Here is a 14,705-nt window from a genome sequence, read left to right as displayed (position 1 = left end):
AAGTAACTCTTCAAAAGTAATTGCCTTTCAAACTATTCCCTTCAATTATTTTGTTATGGTCCTAGTACTCTGCCAATTCTACCTTCTTATCTTAATCTCCATCTCTTTAAACTAACAGACTACATCTCTGAAACAAATCCTATATAATAAAGAGCTAATATGCTAATTAGACCTGATGATGGAACGACTTTCTGGATGACCTCCCAGAACAACCAGTGGGTGGGGCTGCAAGGCAGCAGGGGGTGCGAGGGCCGAGCCCCGTGCACAAATTTTGTGCATTGGACCTCTAGTATATTTATATTCTCACTAGAGGCCTGGTGCATAAAATTCGTGCATGGGGCGGGTGGTCCCTCAGCCCGGCCTGCACCCTCACAATCTGGGACCCCTTGGGGGATGTCCATCCAGGATCGGGCCTAAACTGGCAGTCTGACATCCATCTCGCAATCCGGGACTGCTGGCTCCTAACCGCTCACCTGTCTGCCTGATCACCCCTAACCACTTGTCTGCCTGATTGCCCCTAACCACCTCTGCCTTGGCCCCCGCTGACGTGGCTTCATCCAGAAGGACGTCCGGAAGGTTGTTTGGCTGTCCGGTCTAATTAGCCTATTACACTTTTATTATTATAGATAGGAAAGACATCTGAGAAATTCAAGCTTACAAGGATAAGAAGAGCAAAGTGTAGAATAATGTTGGGCTGGTTGCCTAATGTATTTTTGGCTCTGATCATCTGGGCCAGCACTTGCTTGTTATGAAAAATGACTCTAAGTTACTCTGTGCTGACAGAACTTATTATAAGTAAAGGAGTAATTTACAAGTCATGGCTTCAACTTACAATTGCAGACTTCTTGTTCATATAAATCATGTGCTATGCTCATATAGTTAATCATAAAATAAATTCAGAATGCACTGTACTGTTTTGGATTGCCTGAGACTTCCTTCCCTAGACACTTAGATTTCTCAAAGTATCAAGTTTAATTTGGGGATTTTCTCCAAACTTCAGAAGCCTATTTTTAAAAGATAAGGAAATATTAAGTGCTGCATCAGCTCAACTTCAGTAATCTCCTGAAGATTTACTCTCTGATGAAACCCCAGTCTTTATATCAAAACATGTCTTTGTTAATGATAACACATGAAAAGGCTAGATAATCTATATAGGATTTTCATGAATGAATGGCATGCTCCTTCAAAATGAACAAAGAAGTGAAAAGTTAGTTTAAGGACTTAGAAGAAAAGTCCCAGAAACTAAAATATTTAATTTAGAGGAAAAGGATTACAAAATCAATAACAATAATAGCTTGTATTTATTGGATACTTGCCACATGCCATTCTTCAGTTACTCTGTTAGATAGATACTATTCTTATGCCCATCTGACAGATGACAAAACTGAGGCTTGGGGGAAATTAACTTGTCCAAGGTCTTATAAGTAGTAGTTGCTGGAGAAGATAAATCGTAGAAATCTAATGCTAAAGAGCCAGCTCTTTAACATGACAGGCACCATAACACAAATGATAGTCATGCCGATTGAATAGTTATTTGAATCACAGAACACTTCTTAAGATATTCCTACCAAAACGTAAGGTTAAATCTATTCAAGTATTTTGAGTTAACATTATTTAGAGAAGGTAAGGGTAATGGAAGAACAAGGAAAATAATATCACACAGAAACAAACATGGAAATCCAGTCCATGGGATGTAGCCCAGGATCACTGATTGTTTCTGCATTAAGCCATGGTGTGCTAAAACAAACAAACAAATAAACAAAAACCAGTGGGGCCTTTGCTAAGACCTTACTGCTCCAAGTGTGGTCTCCTTTGCATCCAGCAATATTGGCACCACCTGGGAGACTGTTAGACAGGTAATATCTCAGGTCTTGCCCCAGACCCTATTGAATATTAAAATCCCCAAATGATTCATTTGCACATTAGAGTTGGAGGAACACTGGTCTAGATGCCCAGAGACTTAACCAATTGTAATATGTAGTCCTTGTTTTATCATGATTCAACAAGCCAAGTGCAAAGAGACATTTTTACCTATTGGGGAGATTGGGCATGGACTACGTTTTGAATTCTACAAAGGAATGAGTACTGATTTCATTAGGTGTGGTAATGGCACCCAACGGTTAATGATGAATGTCCCAATCTTTTAAAATTTAGACGTGTATACTGAAGCATATTGGGGTAAAATAATGTCTTTGATTTGCTTTAAAAAGTTTTGGCAAAGAAAATAACAAATGTGGCAAAATCTTGAAAATTGTTGAATCTGTATGACAGCCATGCTATTCTTCTATCTACTTTTAAGTATGTTTGAATTTTTATAACTTTTTTAAATACCAAAGGAAATGAGCTAGAAGTTTTTTAAGTACAAATTTTTTAAATAACTAAAAGAAAGAGGTTTCTTATAGTAAAAAAAAAAAATTTTAAAGGCTTAATCATTTAACAGGATATTGGGGAATCTTTCTGCAAAGGATTTTAAAAATAGGATAAAAATGGGGGCAATTTTAGATATAGTCCTGGTAAAAGCCAGAAGACAGGGATGGGGGATAAAGGGGATCCTAACATATGGTGAGAGGAGAAGATCTGGCTTTGGGTGGTGGGCACATGGTGCAATATACAGGTCTTGTAACATAGAAACCCACACCTGAAACGTATATTTTCATGCTGACCAATGTCACCCCAACAAATTTAATTTTAAAATGTTTAGTGAGAAAGGGTATCCACGCTGATAAAAAAAAAGGGGGGGGGTTAGGTCTAGGGGGAAAAAAGCCAGAAGACTTAAAAAAATCTGTCAACTCCCTTATAAAAAAGCATTCTATGGTAGATGTTATATTTTGTGAATATTATGGGTCATTGATCTTAGATTTAATGCCTTCATTATGTTTTAAAAAAAGAAAGAGTGGTAAATGGTGCCTCTGGTTATCCCCATTTTCCTCTCATGCATTCTTCACTGGTAATTCCCTATGATGGTTGACGGATGGAATGCTGAGCTACCTGCTCATCCTCATCAGGTATTTAACAGAGTCCTGTGCTCATCTTACTCTGTTGAGAGTCTATGCTGGTAATTGCAGACTAAGGCCTTTTGATGTTATGTGATCAATAGGAAACTCTTTAAGCTGGTGTATATTTGTCATATACAAAGGAATTCCTTTCAACACCACATAAACCCTTAATGTACTTACCCATTACAAAGCATATCTTTTTTTCTTTTTCTGGAAAGAGGAGCAAAAGAGACTCCCTAAGCTATTAAAAAGAAAAAACCCAAGCACTTTGATAGGTTATTAAGTGGCAGTATTTGTGAGAATGTGTTTCATATTTCTGGCTCTTTCCTATAGAAAACCGAGAGTGGTTCTCAAAGACCAATAAACGAAGCCAGCGTTCCCCAGATGCAGACATTATACTGTTCACAGGTGAACAACCGACGCCTGACTGGTTTAGTAGGTGCCTCATGTTTACAGAGTGAGTCAGTGGATGAGCAGGAATCTGCTTCCAGAAGCCTTCCCCTTTTAACCACAAGTGGTGTTTCCTGTATGGTACTATATTTGGGTCTGTTGGTTTGGAATTTATGGAATAATCCAGAGCATCTTAAGATTTTCCATTAGACACATGTGTGTTAGGAGAAATAAATGAGTAATCGGATAGTGGAGGGAATTTTCATCTGACTCTGAATCAGAGTTGCTGGCCCTCAGGAGCTGTTCCTTGCACTTCTTTAATTTAGGGTAAGCCCCTGAGAGGCTCCCTGCTATAGGACACCGCATTGCTAGACGTGCGTGATTTTTAATTTTGTGGACACCTAAATTGTTTTTTAATTTACTGTGTATTAGACTTTTATGATCATGATGATTATCCCCTTATTAATGCAGATAAACCTTATTGAAACTTTAAGGACAAGTGGACCTCTGGATAGAGCCCTTTTTATATTATGCAAAATTCATGATCTCTTCTTTTTGGGAGAGATAAGTAGTGAATGTGATGATTTTGAAGCACAGCAATCCTCTGTTTCAAAATAATAGAAGTACATATATTTAACAGCAAGTGATCTTTACTTTGGAAAGTAACACAAGCTCTAACTTTTGAGGACATAAAATTGACATCTGTTACCTTGCAAACAATTTTTAGAAACACTTAAAGGGAGTGTTTAAAGTTACATTTGAGGAAGACAAATCTTTTGAAATTCAAATGTGGCACATCATTCAATGTTTAAGCTCCAATCTTGAAGAAATAGTTATAACTTTTTGTACCAAATACACCTATGTTTGATCACAACACTTGAAAGAATAACCAGCATGCTTTTTACGGGTTCCAAAATCAAATTAGAAAGTATGCATGTTATAAAGTAAATGTACTTAGATTTATTCATGACTAACTAATATGCATGTTCTATAGACTAACTGAGGTTAAAATTCATTTAAATACATCTTTTACTAAAGTTTTGAGAAAACACCTACAAAGTGATACAGCTTCAGAAGTTATCAAATACTTCCATCATGCTTATGGTATTCACAACATACAGATTTGCTGGCTAAAAAAAGCATCATTCTATTAGCAATAAACTATTTTGCAGGTAGCTATCTCATTATTTGCCATATGGGCTTTCATCACACCTTCCTTTCAGTCCAAGATTTCTCTGAACTAATTGCAGCTAAATCAAATTGGTGCAAAGATGACTTCAGAGAAGAGGGTGTCTTAATTGGGACCCCATAGATTGTGAAGCTATAAGTGAACATGTGGGGCTGAAAGAGAAAGCACAGAAAGATATATCAGTAAGTGGCATAAAAATAAGGCTTTCTGAAGATAGACTATACAAGCAGCCAAAGGCATGATGTGGTTATAGGAGTGCTTAATGTTTCCCCACCTACTAGACCTGGGTTTCTCAACCTGGGCAATGTCGACATTTGAAGTTGGACAATTCTTTGTTGCAGAGCTGTCCTGAGCATTGTGGGATCTTAAGCGGAATCCTTGGCCTCAATCTACTAGATGCCAGTAGCACACACACCCTTAGTTTGATAGTGATAATATCTGTAAATATTCCCTGGTGATAGGTTTGCCAGACTTAGCAAGTAAAAATAGAGGACACCCAGGTAAATTTGATTTTCTGATAGCAGCAAGTAACTTTTTGGTATATGTATATCCCATACAACATTCGGTACAGACTTGTACTAAACATTTATTTGTTGTTTGTCTGAAATTCAAATTTAACTGGGAGGTCTATATTTTAGCTAGTAACCCTACTAGGAGGCAAAACTGTCCATGGTTAAAAACCCGCTGTGCCATTGGTATCAGTAAGTTATGAGCAAACACCCAAGACACTCTTGGCTAACCTGACTGACAATGTTGCTTTCCTGAACCTCTCTGACTCCAGGAACCTTGTTTGCAGAGGAGAGCTCATTAACCTTCCTCACAGTGTGAAGTGAGGTCTAAAAGAAATAATATATGAAATACCCTTAGTACAATGCCAGGCCTAGTAAACACTTGATATATGTCTGTTATTACTGTCTAGCAATCCCTTACAAGATGGTGTCATAATATTTATTGGCCTCTGGACTCGATTTTCACTAACAAGAAAGATTGTATTAAGGAAACAACAGGAGCCCTGCAGTGATTCTCAGTTGGGGCTGCACGTTGAAAAGGCTGGGGGGTGTCCTCACGCTGTGTGGATCCTATCTCTGAGAGGATTTCATTGATCTGGAGTGTGGTCTGAGCATTGGGATTTTCAAAAGGTCCTAAAATGTGTAGCCAAAGCTGTTTGAGAGAAAAGTATCAGATAATTGGTATGCCTTAACAATGAAGAGAGGGAGTAAACTCAAACTACATTTGATCCTTGGGTTATAGAAAAGTGGGTTGGAATCAACTTTTGAGAAAAGTTGGACATTTCATTCATTCATTCATTCATTCATTCATTCATTCATTCATTCATTCATTCAACAAATATACTATCTGAATACCTATGTGCCAGGCCATGTTCTAATGATAAACAAGACATTTAAATTTAATTTCATAGACTAGAATTAAGGTCCACATGAGAGATAGCAGCATTCCCTCCCCCCCCACCCCCCCCAAAAAATCAAATGAAGTCAGTCATGAATAGGTTTTTTTAATGTTTTCGTTGATTTTTAGAGAGAGGAAGGGAGATAGAAACATTGACAAGAGAGAAACATCATCTATCAGCTGCTTGCAACACAGGCATGTGCCCTGACCGGGAATCGAACCGGTGACCTCTTGGTTTGTGGATTGATGCTCAACCACTGAACCATACAGGCCAGGCTGAAGTCAAGGTTTTTTTTTGTTTTGTTTTGTTTTTAAATATATTTTATTGATTTTTCACAGAGAGGAAGGGAGAGAGATAGAGAGTCAGAAACATCGATAAGAGAGAAACATCGACCAGCCGCCTCCTGCACATCCCCCACCAGGGATGTGTCCGCAACCCAGGTACATGCCCTTGACCGGAATCGAACCTGGGATCTTTCAGTCCGCAGGCTGATGTTCTATCCACTGAGCCAAACCGGTTTTGGCTGAAGTCAAGGTTTTAATAAGAAAGCAAAATGGGGAGAAATTAGTGTGACTTGACAAGATGTTCTCTGAAGTTAGCTCTTAGGAGAGACTGAAATAGCAAGAGCATATTACAAGGACAAGTAAGGGGATGGCATAAAACTGTAACATAACTAGCAACTGCAGCAGGATCATTCTGTGAAAAGGGAAGTCCTAGAATAAAGGCAAATAAGAAGGAAGTGTGAGGTCCTCTTTTTGAGGAAGATCTGCATTGTTTAACAGATTGTTAAAAGGCAGAACAAGTGTGATGCCTATTTTGCTTTTTTCTCAAGAAGAATGAGCTATTAGAAAATGCAAAACAAAAGTGTGCAATGGAAATGTGTAGGCTAAAATGGGTGAGGATAGATCACACATATCCTTTTTACAGGAATTATTAACCTCTTGCTGAGTCATCAGTACATTTTCATGTGTGATCACAGAAACTTTGGTAGTAATATTATAGGACTGACAGTGTACTTGTGAAAATTACACTCCTGCCCTAGCTGGTTTGGCTCAGCGGATAGAGCATCAGCATGCGGACTGAAGGGTCCCAGGTTCCATTCCGGTCAAGGGCATGTACCTTGGTTGTGGGCACATCCCCAGTAGGGGGTGTGCAGGAGGCAGCTGATGGATGTTTCTCTCTCATTGATGTTTCTAACTCTCTATCCCTCTTCCTTCCTCTCTGTAAAAAAAAAAAAAAAAATCAATAAAATATATTTTAAAAAAGAAAAAAAAAGAAAATTACACTCCTTTTTATAACAAAAAAAAATCAAAATATGTATAATAGCCTAAATACAATATAAGTTTATTTCTTGTTTTCAAATCTGAAACTGCTGTTCCTGGGTGGTGAGTCTCTCTCCTCCAAGAGTGGATTCAGGGACCCAGGTTCCTTCTATCTTGTGGCTCTGCCATCTTTAATAAACGGCTCCTCAGGTCTCCATGCTCATCTTTTCCTGGCTGTGGAAAGAAAGAGAACATGAAAGGCTGCCAATGGGGTGCTCTTGTGGGCCAGGTTGGAAAGTAGCATATATCACCTTTGCAAGCCTTACACTGGCTAAAAACCAGTCACTTGGGCACCCAATTGAAAAAAAAAAATTGAGAAATGTAGTGTGCCCAGGAAGAATAATCAGATTTGATGACAGCTAACTAATCTCTACAAAATCTGCCAAAAAACTGTAGTTAGATGAATAATTCAAATTTTAAAAATGGAGTTGAAATGGAATTGGAGGAGATAGAAATAACAAAGGCTTGAATCCACTTGGAATCTGTACCTCATCTTCTGCATATTAGGAAAGCATGTGATAAATACATGACATTGTTGATAAATGAGAACTGGGTGATGGTATCATTGAGTGGATTCATAGCTCTTCAGATCACTGTCCAGCCAGTAGTAATCACTGTCAACCATCAAGGCAGTCTCGAGTGCTATGTCCTGTGACTCTCCTTGCCCATATCTCATGAAACACTTGAATACAGACAAATTTGAGGGTGACTCAGTGAAAGAGATATTGAATGATAGTGCAGATGAAAGAATCAAGAGTGGTTTCACATGATCTCAAAAATCTAGAACATAGATCAGCAGAATTTTTTTTAAAACAGCAAGGTAGTATTTTAGGCATTTGGGTCATCAGGTCTCTGTCACTAGTCCTTTCTGCTGTTGTAGTCCAGAAGCTGCCATAAACAATATATAAGTGAACTGGTGTGGCTATATTCCAGTAAAACCAAATACAAAAAACAGGTGCCAGGCTGGATTTGGGCCATACTTTGCTGAATCCTGATCTAGAAGTATAGGTTGAAATCTGAAGGCAGTAAATCTAAATTTGTTCATTTAAGGCCCCAAAACAATGGGCCTAACGTTACCTATAGAGCAACAAGGTGGGCATTATTTGCTCTGATTTTACAGATAAGAAAGCGAAATCTCAAAAATAAATAGTTTGACCCGCATTCACATCTGGATAACACTTAATGGGACATCATGCCACATCAACAAATGTTTGCGTAAATTGAGAGAGACACAGTTCAGTGCTCAGGTGGAGTACTTCACGTGGCAGCACTCCCTGTCGGAGAGCCCTGAGTTCTTCGGGCTCTGTTCTGATTCAAGTGTGTGACGTTTGAGAGACTCACTTAACTTCTCTGGGCCTTGGCTCACAAAACAATAAAAATAAGAGGCTGGACTAGATAAACACCAAAGCCCCTCTCAGGTTCAATAGAGTTACTATTAATATGTTAAGGGCATCATGTGAGCGAGAATTGAGACTTACTCCTGGTGACTCCGAAAAGCAATTATTTTTAATGTTTTCTAATGTAGTTTTATGGAAAAGCAATTTATAAAACATAAAAACGGCACTTTTATGAGCATGCATGTGTTTGACAAGTTCAAATTTATGTTTTCTGATTATAAAGACATTTATTGAAAGAATAATTGGGTGGATATGAATGAAACTGAAGTTTTAAACTGGGAGTGATAGATAATTGATGGGTTCTTTTTAGAATCAGTGCCTCAGCATTCTATTTATTATAAGTTGGTTATTTACTTGCTTGCTTGCTTTTGGTTGTACAATGTCAAGAAAATCCTTATTCACATGGTAGTTTAAATGATAAAAAGAAGAGTCTTGCAATCTAAGAAATCTTGTCAGAATATAGAAATGGCAAGAGAAGCCTGAAAACAAAATGCATTAACTTGACAACATAAATCAGGTGATCTTTAGTATATTAATTTGACATACATGATAACAGTAAATGTAAATTAAGCATTTGAAAAAATCTTTTATCAGTCAAGGAAGGCTAAGTGTATGCTATGCTGCTACCTGAACACCCAAACCTCAAAGGCTTGCTGTAGTAAGTGTTTATCTTATTTTTATGTCTTGCTCATAGTACATGTCCAATTCTGGTTATGGTTAAGGGGAGGGGCTATGATCCACATAGCTTCTCAGGGATCCAGGCTGTTGGAGATGGCTCCCCAGTCTCACAGCTGTACTGTCTGGCATAGGTATTATCATTGGTTGCTAAGGCAAGGGCAGAGGCATCTGGAGTGCAAAACATTGGCTGTTTTATACAGAGGCCGTTCTTCACATGTGAGTGTAAAACACATTTGTCAGTTCTGCTCAGTGTTTGCTGAAACTAGTCTCCGGACCCTATTTCGGAAGTTAATGTGTGAGGCACGTGGACTAAATATGCAAAAGCAGTTGGAAGAACTATAAAGGAGCAGATTGCAACCATGTTTCAAAATAGAAAAATGCAGGTTCCTGAACCCACCCTACAACCCTGTAATCAGGATCTCTGAGGTAGAGTTGGGGAATTTGCATTTTTAAAAAACATGCCACAGCTGATTCTCATTATCAATAGGAAGGGGCTGCTATGAATAAGGAGTGTTTTCAAAACAGAGGAAAAGCAACAGTTAGATCTGTGGATTTAAGAATTTCCTGGCTGCAGCATCGAAGAAACTAGAAGCAGGGAGATTTCGTGCCACACACATACAGTGCTCAATGAGCAGACATAAATACATGTGCCTGTATATCATACAGTGTGTTAGCAGGACCAGTTCAGTCTAAGAGTTTAACAGTGTTGTTGTAAATTTCTGTATATTTCCAGAATCTTCTCCCCCCCCCCACCCCCCCCACCCCAGGTACATGCCCTTGACCAGAATCACCAAGGACCCTTCAGTCTTGCTGGCTGATGCTCTATCCACTGAGTTAAACCGGATAGGGCTACAGTATGTTATTTAAAAAAAAACAAAACTAGTAATTCCACTCTATATACTAGAAGGAAATGAAAACATATCCACAAAAGATTTTGTACATAGATATTCACAGCAACATCCTATATAATAAAAAGCTAATATGCAACTTGACTTGACCGAATAGCAGAACGACTGGTCACTGTGACGTGCACTGGCCACCAGGGGGCAGATGCTCAACACAGGAGCTACCCCCTGGGGGTCAGTGTGCTCCCACAGGGGGAGCGCCGCTCATCCAGAAGCTAGGCTCATGGCTGGAGAACCCAGCGGCAGTGGTGGGAGCCTCTCCTGCCTCTGCAGCAGCACTAAAGATGTCCGACTGCCGGCTTAGGTCCGCTCCCCTCAGGAATCGGGCCTAAGCCGTCAGACATTCCCTGAGGGTTCCCAGACTGGGAGAGGGTGCAGGCCAGGCTGAGAGACCCCCGAGTGCATGAATTTCGTGCACCGGGCCTATAGTCTATATATAAAAGCCTAAGCGACCAGAACGACCAGTTGCTATGATGCACAATGACCACCAGAGGGCAGATACTCAACACAGGAACGTTGTGGTTAGTGCGCTCCCACAGCCAAACTCCCGTAGCCGGCCAACCTCCTGCGGTCCCTCCCGCTGCCCCCAGCCGGCTGGCCAACCTCCGCGGTCCCTACACCCCCCTCCCAGCCGGCCAACCTCCCACAGTCCTGATCTGGACTGGGCGAGATGGCCCCGATTGGCCCTGATCGTCGGCTAGGCTGAGGGACCCCACCCATGCATGAGTTCATGCACCGGGCCTCTAGTTATTCATAATAGCCAAAAAGTGGGAACAATCCAAATGTCCATCAATTTATGAATGAATAAATAAAATGTTTGATATAACTATACAATGGAATATTATTTGGCAATAGAAAGGAATGAAGTGCTAATACATGCTACATCAATGAGCTGTATCAATTAGGCTAAGTGAAAGAAGCCAGACACTAAAGACCAGATATTGTATGATTCCATTTATTTGAAATGTCTATTAAAGGCAGATCCATAGAGACAGAAAGTGGATTAGTGGTTGCCTACATGTTGTGGTGAGAATGGGGAGTGACTGCAAATAGGTAACAGACTTCTTTTCTGGGTGATAGAAATGCTCAAAAATTAGATTTTGGTGATGGTTTAACAACTGTAAATATACTATCAACTGTAGAATTACTTTTAACAGGTGAGTTATATGGTTTTTAAATCATACGTTAATAACAGTATTTTTAAAATGATGCAAGGGGTTACTGGTAGAGTCAGGCATGGTATATAAGGAAACTTTAAGGATGGGAGGGGTTGATGTGAATGAAGTAGGGAGGATAAGGAGGAAGGAACCAGAGTGGAGAGCGAGAAAAAAATTTACAAAATAGAGGAATAATAAGGCTGGCAAGTTATAGATCACAGCCACCAGACTCAGATAAGTGTTAATTTGGAGAAGGAAAGGCATTTACAGGAGTAAGGAATTCCTTCCTTCTGAGACAAAATATGGAGATGAACTTGTAGACGGCAGAGAAAAAGGGAAGAAAAGTGAGTATTCATAACCGACGGCCTGTGGTTTTCCGAGTCAGGAAGAAGAAGACGTAACAAGCTTGAGTGATGAATTTGTCAATTTCAGAATGGTGATGGTTCGGACAACAAATGTTAAGAATATAAAAGCAAGCTGAATATGTGAGGAAAATGATTTAAGCCATTACGGCTTAACCGAGTTTAAGTAAAAAAATAGTAAAGTACTCAATCATCTAGGTTATACATTTTTTTTCTCTAGCCGCTCTAGATTTCCCTGAAACAAGCAGAAACACATGAATTAACTGCCTGTGAAACTGGGTTTGAACAGGTTCCTGCTAAGGTTGGATGTAAAAGTGCCAATTTAATCAGGTATAAAATACCCGAAACACTTTTGAATATGGTTATCACAGACTAAACAACTTTCAAGAAGTAAAACACTGTCTGGCCGGTGTGCTCAGTGGTTGAGCTTCTCCACCAAGGAGCCAGGAGGCCATGGTGTGATCCCAGGGTTGATCCCCAGTAGGGGGCGTGCAGGAGGCAGCAATCAATGATTCTCTTTTATCATTGATGTTTCTCTCTCTCCCCCTCTCCCTCCCTCTCTGAAATTAATAAAAACATATTTTTTTAAAAAAGACATAAAACATCTTAGAAAAAACATTTCAATTTAGTTCATCAGGATTACATTTAATTCATGGAAATTCGATGTTGAAAGCTTACTGAGCCTCTCTGAGATCGCAGGGGTGGTGCTGAGCATGGTAAATGTTTCCTTATGGAATGGAAATTTCAGAGAAAAAACAGGAGCTACTTACCATTCTACCCAATGGGTTCAAAGGAGGTGCAGAGGGAAGTCTGGAGCAGGGCTTTCCCAAGCAGCCCATCTGAACGCATGGGTATGCATACTCCTGGGTCCTTTCTTACCAACGCTGTGAATTCCACTCTGAGGTGCAGTCCAAACATGTTATATTTTTAACCACATCTATAATAATAAAAGCATAATGTGCTAATTAGACTGACGTCCTTCCGGACGTCCTTCCGGACAATCTTCCTAACGAAACTGGGGCTATGAGAAACGAGCCCCTTGCATGAATTTCCTGCATTGGGCCTTCAGTATACTATAAAAGTGGTGTGGCCCTGACCTGTTTGGCTCAGTGGATAGAGCGTCAGCCTGCGGACTGACGGGTCCTGGGTTCGATTCAGGTCAAGGGCATGTACCTTGGTTGCAGGCACACCCCCAGTAGGGGGTGTGCAGGAGGCAGCTGATTGATATTTCTCTCTCATTGATGTTTCTAACTCTCTATCCCTTTCCCTTCCTGTCTGTAAAAAATCATAAAACATATATTTTTTAAAAGTGGTGTGATGTTAGAATGGGAACTTTTGTCCAACTTAGTAAGAATTTCAACTGAAAACAGTGATGGTGGGGAAAACAGTTTATAAAAACTATCAAACAGTTTATTAAAAAAAGGGGTGAGGGGGAAGTCGTTTAATGGTTCAGCAAAAAAAAAAGATTTAAGAAAACCTGAAAGATGTATAAACAGACCTGAGCGGGAGAGAAGAACCAGATCTCACAGGAAACCAAATCGAATAGGAAATGCCCGTCAAAGGCCACTGCTCTTTCTCCGCCCAGAGGGGGGAAAGGTTGAACCCCAAAACCCTCAATTACCTCCTCGCCTTACAGGACCAGATTCCTGGGATGTCAAACTCCAGCAACAGGTCTCCGTGCCGCGACGAACTTTGAACGTGACAGTTTGCGCTTTATTTTTTACGAAGATGGTCTCGCCGTGCTTCCCACGTGCCCATTTTCTCCCTCTGGGTTGGTTTTCATTAAGGATGCCTGCATCTTTACCTTCACACCAAGTTTCCCAGCCTCCTCCTCGCCATCCCGCCCCTAACACGGACAGAAGTTTCCTGTGGACGGTGCGCCTCCGCCAGCGCACGGACTCCCCACGGAGACACTTCCCGAGGCAGCTCTAGGCCCCCGACGTGTGCGCACCTCCAGCAAAGCCTCCCCTGGGCCATTTCCATGCCGGCTCCGTCCTCCGGCCCCGAGGCGGGGCCTCCGCCCACCCGCCCAGCAGTCCTGCCAGTCCGGTCGGGCCGCGCGGGGCGGGGCGGGGCGGGGCGGGGAGGGCGGGGCCGGCCGCTCCATCGGGGCCGGCGGGTGGGGTGGGGGCGGGTAGGACCAGCCCGACTTGCTCCAAAGTCCTAGCTCTCCAGCCCCCGCGTCTGTTCTAGGAAGCATGTCCCTAATTTAGAAACTAGTTTTCGCCTGCGTTGACGTGCGGAAGCAGCAAGAAAAACTTTTCAAAACTTTTGAAAACTTTTGTCCAACTTCTGCACCCCCCCGGAGCGTGGTTTCCGGATGGTTCGTCCCGGGGCCACGCTGGGGACGCCCTCTCCCCTCCCCGCCCCCGGGAGGCGCGCGGAGCCCCTGCCCCCGCGTCGGGTTGGACGCGCCGGCGCCCACTGAGTGGCGGCCCGGCGAAACCCTCCGCCCCCCGCGGCCCCGCGGCGGCGACATGGACTACCTGACCACGTTCACGGGCAAGGGCGGACGCCTTCTGCGGGGTACGGCCCTCCGCCTGTGGGGGCTCGGGGGCGGCGGCGAGGCCCGGCAGGTGTGCTTCGAGGACTACCTGAGGGAGCCCGCCCAAGGGGACCCCGGGGGCGGGCCGCCGCCCCGCCGGCTCTCGGCGCCGTCCAACCCGGAGGGACCTGGTGAGCCCAGCCTTCCTTTGCCTCCCGCGTGGCGTGGCCCACCCGGCTGGGGTTGCGGGAGGCGGCGGGCGGGGGTGTGGCCCTGGCCGGGGAGGGCAGGGGTCGCGCGCGGGGCCGGGGCAGGGCCGGGGCGGGTGTGCCGGGACCCGGGTGGGAGGGGAGGACTCGGTCCGCGGGACGGGACACTTCCACCCTCTGCGTTGCACCTCTTCCTGCTCCGCTTCC

General features: G+C 42.4%; 1 protein-coding gene and 2 long non-coding RNA genes across 16 annotated transcripts in view; 2 read left to right on the top strand and 1 right to left on the bottom strand.

Moving 5' to 3' along the window:
* Window positions 1-14,705, top strand: part of OXR1 (oxidation resistance 1) — a 338,860-nt gene that overhangs the window by 240,218 nt on the left and 83,937 nt on the right. Inside the window, exon 1 of one of the 13 annotated variants that reach the window (XM_059671927.1) lies at window positions 14,189-14,330. The exons of 8 other annotated variants lie outside the window; for them this stretch is intronic. In XM_059671927.1, the coding sequence (XP_059527910.1) occupies window positions 14,282-14,330 (49 nt within the window). In that variant the 5' untranslated portion in view covers window positions 14,189-14,281. Of the gene's footprint in view, window positions 1-14,188; window positions 14,481-14,705 lie in introns of those variants that run through there. 4 more of the 13 variants (XM_059671925.1, XM_059671924.1, XM_059671922.1 and 1 more) reach the window with 4 other exon arrangements.
* Window positions 6,127-6,648, top strand: LOC132219620 (uncharacterized). Its single transcript, XR_009449532.1, has 2 exons — window positions 6,127-6,269; window positions 6,518-6,648. It is a non-coding gene; the product is annotated as an uncharacterized LOC132219620 (long non-coding RNA).
* Window positions 7,307-14,305, bottom strand: LOC132219619 (uncharacterized). 2 transcript variants are annotated; one of them, XR_009449531.1, is made up of 4 exons: window positions 14,291-14,305; window positions 13,426-13,650; window positions 12,575-12,741; window positions 7,307-7,479 (listed from the first exon to the last, which is right to left on the bottom strand). It is a non-coding gene; the product is annotated as an uncharacterized LOC132219619 (long non-coding RNA). The 2 variants fall into 2 exon arrangements; XR_009449530.1 differs by lacking the exon at window positions 14,291-14,305 and having other exon boundaries at window positions 13,426-13,854.

Source organism: Myotis daubentonii, chromosome 17, assembly GCF_963259705.1.
Source record: "Myotis daubentonii chromosome 17, mMyoDau2.1, whole genome shotgun sequence".
Taxonomy (NCBI): domain Eukaryota; kingdom Metazoa; phylum Chordata; class Mammalia; order Chiroptera; family Vespertilionidae; genus Myotis; species Myotis daubentonii.
The sequence above is the reverse complement of the archived record's forward strand: the minus strand, read 5'-3'. Positions and strand labels throughout refer to the sequence as shown.